General features: G+C 42.3%; 1 protein-coding gene across 2 annotated transcripts in view; it reads right to left on the bottom strand.

Annotated features, from left to right (window-relative positions):
- Positions 1 to 5,895: 5,895 nt before the first annotated feature.
- Positions 5,896 to 8,846, bottom strand: part of ldlrad3 (low density lipoprotein receptor class A domain containing 3) — a 71,003-nt gene continuing 68,052 nt past the window's right edge. For both annotated transcript variants that reach the window (XM_018664083.2, XM_018664082.2), the window contains exon 6: positions 5,896 to 8,141. In XM_018664083.2, the coding sequence (XP_018519599.1) occupies positions 7,937 to 8,141 (205 nt within the window). In that variant the 3' untranslated portion in view covers positions 5,896 to 7,936. The remainder of the gene's footprint in view (positions 8,142 to 8,846) is intronic.

The following is an 8,846-nucleotide window of genomic DNA, read 5'->3' as shown; positions in this document are numbered from 1 at the left end:
CCTCTCTTCCTTGGGCCACAAAGGCAGGATGGCCTGCAACAGAACATCAGCACCAGCAGAAAGGCACCCGCTTTTGTTAGCATTTAATGGATGCTGCCCATTCACTTATATGCTCCCCTCCTCAATCTTAGCTCTTTTTATTTTTTGGTTTCTGTCTTCTTTTCTCTCAGCGAAAGCACCGCTATAAAAGGGGGTTTCTCTTTCTTTCTTCCTTCTGTGCTATCAGAAATAAAATCTGTGGTCTGGCAGCATTACAGTTGAGTGAACATATCACACAAAAGTCAAAGGTGTCTTTGATGTCAACCTATGTAAATCCTCTACTTTATCCATCTTTCTTTAAAAAGCTCCCTGCAGATGTGCACTCAGTCCCCCTCCTCACCTGAGTTTTACTGTTCCACTTCACAGAGCATCAGTGGTCAGGTCAGCAGACCACGGTGAGCCTTGCCTTGTGGGCCCCTGAATCAGGAGTTCAGGGCCCCTACTGCCCCCCAGAGGGAGTGCCCATGGACGCAAGGGGAGGGCCAGGGCGGCTCCGTTTGACAGCTCAACACACAGGGTCTGCTGGTGACCAGGGGGCCATCGAAGGGGCCTTACTATAATGCTTTAGATAGCACCACACCCCGGTTCCATCCCCCAAGCCTCCGGGCTGTTGTTCCCCCGGAGAAAAGGGTGTGTTTGCAGGAGAGACCAGGCGAGGAGAGGCAGGCCCCGGGACAAAAGACGGTCCTCAGGCCAGCACTGTTCTGCATGGTAGCGGCTGTATTCTTCTCCCTTCTTTTTTTTATTTTTTTTATTTTGCCTCTTCTTTTCTTTGGGTTAGCTGCCTTTGTCAGGACGTGATGGAGGCCGGGGGGCAGATATGATGGATGGAACTGGAGGGTGAGGGGGTATGGACAAGCTAGGAGGTGTGTGTGTGTGTGTGTGTGTGGGTGGGTGGGGGGACTGTACAGGGAAGACGGGGATGGAGGGGCCCAGTGTCGTGCTCCCCGTCTGAGAGGAACGTGTGAGGCATGGGGTGGCCCTGGGTGGTAGGCGGACTCGGGCTGCGGGGGGTTATGGCTTTCAATGTCGTGTGTGTTTCATTTTGAGGGAGTGTGGATGGAAAGGGGGGGGGGCAAGCCTTGGTGAGAAGAAGTGTGTAAGGGATGTGAGGGTCCGTGCAGTATATATAGTTGAGGAAGTATGTGTGAAGAGGGATGTTGCTGTGGGTGGGGAATTAGAGACAGGCATACATTTTAGGAAAAAAGAATTACTTTTTAGCATCGTGTGAGATCCAGGTCCCCTGATGAAACTGCAAGAAAAGTCCACCACAAGCAGATCTATTCTCAAGATGACAAGCATTGGCCACTCTTGCAAAAATGTTGTAAAAGGTCAAAAATGTCAGATGTCGTCATACTTTATCAATTGGTATTACATTTGCATATAACACTAAGATTAAAACAAAGTGAATGTACGGTATTTTAATTGGAAGAGAGTAGAGACTTGCTCGTTGTACTGAGTAACTTGTGTGTGCACGTGTGCTCGTAGTGTATGTGTGCACACATACTGGGTGCTGCTGTATGTGGAGCTCAGTTCTCTGGGGGTGAAAAGACAGATGAGGGTACAGAGTTGGGATGAGGCCACAATATTTCATCATAGACAGTATAGAACCAGGGCTGGATAAATTGTTTAAAATAATCATCGTACGGCCATCCTTTGGCCAACAACATATAATACCACACACACGGCACATGATGTTGTCATCAATTCTGAAGCTTCACTCCGCTTTTCCCCAGTCATGTTTTTTGAGTAGTCTACGTAACATCCTCCTCTTTATTTCGTCACATCGTAAGGATTAGAAATACCGGTGTTCCCAAGGGATCTGCCTCCTCCTATAGCTTCCTCACTGCACCTTGCACTGTGGAATGTCCTCTCAGCAAATCAATGACAGCATGCTTCTCAGCTTGCTGCCCTCTCTTACTGTCCACCTTGCAATGTGGAATTTCCTAATCCGTAGAAATACATGAACAAATGGCCACAGGAACTACTTTCACCAGTTTGCTTTAACAAATCAAATCTCCATTCAACCACCTGACACCATTCAAATTCAGAATTTCATGTCATTTGACAGGTAATTGCAAAAATGAATGTAATGTTAAGTGATCTCTTTTTATCAGTAGCAGAATCAGCTGTTGTTGCTCCTTTATCTTGTTAACCAATTATTTGTTTTCAAAGCTTGTTTGAAATGCTTCAGATCGTTGTTGAGGTCACTGAATGGGACTTCAACACAAACAGTGGAAATAGCAACCTCATACCACTCCCACTGTAGTCTATCAGATTAACTGCAGTTCTTTGTTGACACATACAGACCACCTGCTGCATGACAAAGCGCCCCTACGCCACACTTTCACTATCCTACCACCAAGAAAGATAGCAAACCTCCTCCTGGTGCATCACAGACAGGAAAAAAAACAAAAACAAAAACAAAAAAAAAATAAAAACAAAAAGGAAATCAGGACAGACGCCAATCTTCCGCCCATCAGATACCAATCAAAGCCTGGCAACCTGCTGGCATCCCTCTGGAGGACTGAGATCAGTATCTGGCAACATGCTGGTTGTCCAGTAGCAGACAGCCTGGTGGCTGTCACCCAGTGCCCAGAGAGAGACATCCTCTTAGGGCTGGGACAAAGGTGGCTGGTCCTCAGGGATTACCCATTAGCATGCTAGTCTGTGTGTTTAACACTGGCCTGAATGGAAAGGACAAGAGCCAGCACCCCGGTCTATTCTTAGGCAGGGAAGTGTTACTGTTTCAGCTGCTAATGCTGCTCTGACTTATGCATATATACGCATACATGCATATATATGAGAGGAATTTTTGTTACCATCGGTATGCTCACTGACTCAATGACAGCTCTGCTATTTGAGGTGAAATTTGATGTTGTTAAAGGTGCATTGAAAAAATTATAAACTTAAAACATTATTTATTCAATAACCAGTTAGTTTCTTTGTCATTTAAAAAAACAACAACAACTGAGGTTTTAAGCTTATAACGCATGAGGCCTTTCAACTTGTATCTCATGAAGATGTCTTTGACTTTCTCTTAACAATGTGGTTGGCTTTGAACTTATGCACTGGGCCTTTGGTGGTTATCAGACTGTAACATGCATTGATTTGGGAACAAAAATACACATTGTTTGTTGTCAGATGTGCATGATTAGAGCCATCATGGCATGAAAGAAAAGCTTGGAACGCCTCTGACAAACGGGACAAATTCATGTGCTAGAGTCTGTCCCATTCTAGGAGTCATTCTAATGTGTGACCAGCTACAAGATTTTGAAGTTGAAACCAGGTGGCGGTTGAAATTATAGGTGATTTTCTCATTCAGAGAAACAAGCCAATTTCTGAATGGTGATTTAGCTTTGTGTGTGTTGGGGTAACCATAGTCTTTCTTTTTCTGTGTGTATGTGTTAGCCTAATGATGTGTAAAGACGCCTGTATGGAAATGTGTATTTGTGATTGTCCTCAGTGATTGTGTTTTTGTGTGCATGTGTGTCTGTGATTGTGTGAAATGCTCCTCTTTTTCGTGCTGCTGTGTGTGTGATTATGTGCTCAGACTCACTGGCTGCTGGCTGATAATAACACAAGAGGCCGTGTGTTTGTGGATCTCTTAGCTGAGGAGATTCCCACCGTGCTCAGCATGTCTGGGCTCTGTGTGTTTTTGGGGTTGCACGCGTGACTCCGCCAGCTGTTCCATTCTCCCGTTGGCCCCCTCAACCCTGCCCGGCCCTCGTCCCTCACCGACCCCCTCCTTCCCCTCGGAGGCCTGCTCTTCATCTGATAAGGCCCGCGCTGGCCAAACCCTCAGCGGATCTCCTCAGAGCCCCTCAGAGCTGCTCCATGCTAACAATGCCACCACCTTCCCCTCCACGCTCACACCATTTACATGTGAAAACACTGCGTCTTATCTCCAGTTCACTGGAGCTATGGCACAACAGCCAAGTGAGTGTGCGTTTTGGTATATGTGTGAGTGAAAAGTGGCCTCGAGAGAGAGCTCCATGAGTAAAAGTGAACAGTGAAACACTGACGTGGCGAAATATGTCCCTACTTGAGCTTCAGTTCTCTTCCTTTTCCTGTAAAGAAATATTATGAGAAACTACATGAGCAAATTAAATGTACAGTAACCTCAAGAGCCTCATTGAACACTAGTTGAAAGAATTAAAGGTCTTTATTATCAGTGGGATATTAGCCAGCTTTATCACACTTGCACTGCATCCAGTAGCTCGCGGCTACGGTAATGCCAAATGAAAGACACCCAAGAGAGAAAAACTAGTCTCTCAGCTCCATCACCTTGGAATATTGCCATGGTGTCTGTTAACAGTAATCCTCATCTGCATGAACATTAACGTCACCGCTTTCTTCACTGCTACCATGACACCCAGTGCCACTACCACTATCACTGTTTTTTCCTTTTGCATCATGTTTACTGTTCTTGGCATCACTGCCCACTGATGGTCTACTGACTTAAGAGTAATTTGGCTCGGTCTCCTCTCCTGTGGGGCATAACTGGAGAGGAGAGCATCCTCTGATCCCAGCAGTACACTATATTGCAGCACATGTAAAAATTCCCTTCTGCCGATTCACCAGCTGCCAGGCAGAAAGAGAGAGTGAGTGAGAGCGAGACGGGGACAGACAGCTAAAGAGAAGCGTGCAGGCTTTTAATTAAAGTCTGTGTAGTTAAGGGCTCGGGCTAAGCAAACATGGGCCTCCAGCATCAGAGTTTAAGATGAGGGAAAGGAGAGCGGGGCGATGAGAGAAAAGCTCCCAATGCTAGATGAGGGGAGGAGGGATGAGGGGAGTGAAAATGAGAGATGTGCGAGGGTGGGAAGATAAAAGATGAGTAGGCCCCCTGGATAAAGGAGTATTAGGAAGCGAGGGGCAGGTAGAGCGATGGGATCGGACATGAGAGGGGATGGGCGTGCACTGTCAGAGATGGTATCACGTGTTATCTGATGTATCATAATGTGATGCGGATATTGGCATGGGAGGGGTAAGATGAGATGCAGGGTTTTGTGGAGGGGGGCATTACAATTAAAATAGGGGGTGAATAATGAGATAGCACACATTCAATCATGTATTCACTGAATTAGGTGTCAGGGATGTAGATAGTTACTATGAGTTCAAAAAATGTGCAGATATGAGCTTGAGTGCATTTTTTTTTAAAACCGAAAAACAAATCTATAGCTTCACTGACCAAACCAGAATTTTACATATATGTCTGTCACAATGTTGCAGGACAGAGATGAGGAGCTGTAGTTTAACACATTGGAGCTTTGACAATTACGGTGACATGGTGACATCTGTTGGTGGAAATGTAGAACTGCAGGGCTCTGCTCAGCTGCCACTATAATGTAACATCAATGCATGGAAGGAAAATATGGATATTGATGAGGTTCTCAGCTAAATGACAATTACTTCAGTTTTACTGACTATCTCCTGCTCTTTATGAAAAAGCAGTGATTTGGCTGATTCCATTGTCATGTGTCAGATGAGATGTTAGGAGTTCCAGCAAAGAGAGAGATTTCTCATCTAAACTTGGTTTGCATTCTTTCAAAGTTCAAAGATCGAGAGGATGATATGATTAGAGAAAAATCCAAAATATGAATAAAAATATGTGTAATAAAACTTAGACTTTCTTCTCAGTAGAGGATCTGAATGCTTCCACCACTGAATATTTCACTCTGTACAGCCACAGCATGGGCTCAGATGAAATTATTGGTGCTAAATCTCTGTTATTTGTTGATCTGTGGTCTAAGGTTTGTCTGTCTAGGGCACAGGCTGGCAATATAGCTCTATGACAATATATTAAGCTTTTGAGAAAATATAATATCACGTCTCCAGGAAGACTCGTACACAAGATCTGAGTCAGAATTTTATATTACTTTCAATGTACAGAATACAGGGGATAAAAAGATCACGATGGGCAACATTACAAATATGTCAATATCTAATCTCATGAGAACAAATCAGGAAAAAAAAAGGAATTTGATCTTATACATTCCTTAAAACAAAATCATGATACAAACAACAGAACAGACAGACTGGTATAAATCTTCTCCTGAGAAACTTTTTCCAGTTTTACAGCAAATAACATGAATTCTGTTTGACTCAATAAACCTTTGCACATTTTTAACACAATAAAGGTACAAACAGTTGTGACACATAATCATTGCTTTGGAGGGTAATATCCTTAGAGGGAAGGTCAATAATGATTATCTTTGGTTTGATTGTTTGTCTCGTGCCTGCATCATGATCAATGCTGACTCTAGAAGAAAAGCACAACTACATTTTATACTGTTACACATTCATCTCTTGCTTTAAACTTTAAGTCATTTTCTACTTTTAAATAGATTTCTTTACTTTCCTACCCCCTATGTACAGTGTCAAACAAACGACTTTGAAAGGAACAAACAAAGGTCGAAAGACAATGGTACATTTATAACACAGATCCTTCAGATATGGATTTCATCAGTCATTGTTTAATACTTCTGAGGATGACTTTCCTGAATGACGCACAGCCAAAGCTATATATACTAACAAATCTCAAGCAGAATTTGTACAATCTGATCTAAGATGAGATCATCTTAAATGTTCTTTGTCACGTGAGCTTACTGTTAAATCCCAGATCAGGCTGCTGTTCTTAGAGGCTTTAAATAGGCTATTTGTGCCCAGAAACATATCACTCATAAAGGCACTAAGGGCCAAACTGGCAAAGACTAAGGCATCAACAACAAAATCCTTTGTATTTTCCTTTTTTTGTTTTTACATAAAAACATTATTAGTCTGTTATTCAGACAGAAATGTAATAAACATTGTTATCTTTGCCAGCAGAGGTGTTTCTTTTGCTTAGAGGAATGATTTATGAAACTCATAATCTCTGCCTTACATTATTTAATGAAATCTCAATGGTCCTCTTCACATTTCTAGCTGGAATTTAACCAAATGACAACAACAAATACTGTGGAAAAAAACTGTTGGGGGAAAAAGCACAAAAACCTCCACTGATCTTTTAGAAGTAGTTCTAGTTTTATGTACCACTAAAAAAAACATACAAAATGTTATTTTTCTACAGGTCACGTGATCAGTTTACTGTTCACATCAACAATGAGGAAACATGTTTGAATGTTTTGAGTACCATTGACTTGGCTACTGTCCTCATTTTTAAATTTTAAAATTGTATCAACATCAGTAAGAGTAAGGCAACAACAAGTCATTGCTAAAAAACTCTAAGTACAGTAAGTCATCAAATGTAGCAGTAATTCTCAACAGTACAGATTTGATCTAGCATTTAAGTATTTAACATGATAAAAATCTCTTACAAACCTTATGGAAAATATTGCAGATGCGAAATGTAAGGTAGAGTAAGGAGTACTACAAAATCTTGCATGATTTTCATTCAGCTCACCAAGTGCTGCCACAGGGAAGAATAATACCATTCTTTGTTGATTACACTATAACACAATGACCATTTCAGGTGCTGCTACACTTTGCTATCATCATATATGATATGATAATGAGTGGCAGTTTACGGCTGCTTCTTTGGACACACAGATTGTAGTCATTGTTACATATCATACGCAGTACTTCCTAACATGGGGCATAAAACTGCACTGAACTGATGATCTAACATGAAACTGATTAAGGTGTAGTGCATCCATGACCCCAGCAGGAGGAGCCAGCATACAAGATCAGTCCAGCCGGAGAAGCTGGTCTCAGTCAAGTGCTTCAGTAAGCCGATGTGTGGGAAGTGAGTTGAGGGCACTGTTCAGTCTCTTAAGTCCCTGTTGAATTTCCTCAGCAGGTCTTTGTTGTGGACTGTCCTAGCCTTGCTGTGTTCCTCTAGCCTGGTCCTCACGGTCCTGGCAGTCTCAAAAAGTCTACAAGAGAGAGGGGTGGGGGGCTACAGCTGGTCAGACTCTTCTCTGGAGCTGGAACTCAACTGTGTGGCTGAGGCCACAGTTCGGGGTGTAGAGGTCGCAGCGGGACACGCTGGAGGATGGCTCAAGGGGTCTTGTGGGGCCTCATATTGAGGCAGCTCGCCCTCTGACGGAAGCTCCCCATCTGGGAGGTATGGAGGAGGAGGGAGATCAAACCAGGGAGGCCGACTAGGGACAAACAGGGGAAAAAATGATAGAGGAAGAACATGATGTCAGGTTCATGAGGTGTTACATAAGGATGACAATGACTTTCACCAACAGCTCACAAAGATTCAGGATGTACACCCTTCTCTGAAAAAATAATGTGATTATGTAAGAGCCTGTCATTATTTGAGTCAACCTGTCACCCAGTGCAATTCTTATTTTTTACATATTATCACATTATCATCATTTAACCCTTTGTCATTCATAAGTTTTAACTATTTTACTTCTTTTCCAAAATATAATGATTCACTTTTGCAGTTATTCTGAGCAACTCTGAAGATGACAAAAGCAAAGCAAGTGATGTTTTAAACAATATATCTCCCAATATTACTGAGGTATTTTAGCACATACTCAATGTTTCTGTGTATATTTTAGTAGTTTATAATCAGCATTTTAAATAGCAACATTCATCGTTTGTTGAATAAATGAGTAAAAGAGTAAGAGATTAGAGGATTAACTGATTGTGCATTAAAATGCTGACGAGTAGATGACACAGCTAACGAGTAGATGACACTTTGATTATCTTGTATGATAATTATAATCTCAATTGGCATATATTTACTAGATTTGCTGTTTGCAACTACCAACACCACCATGTCTGCGTTTGATTTTTGGTTTAGTCTGGATACAGAGGGAGCACATCTTTATGGTTACAGAAAAAAAAAGAAA

Source organism: Lates calcarifer, linkage group LG10, assembly GCF_001640805.2.
Source record: "Lates calcarifer isolate ASB-BC8 linkage group LG10, TLL_Latcal_v3, whole genome shotgun sequence".
In the NCBI taxonomy this organism is placed as follows: Eukaryota; Metazoa; Chordata; class Actinopteri; family Centropomidae; genus Lates; species Lates calcarifer.
Note: the sequence above shows the minus strand (reverse complement) of the source record. Positions and strands in the feature narration are given on the sequence as shown.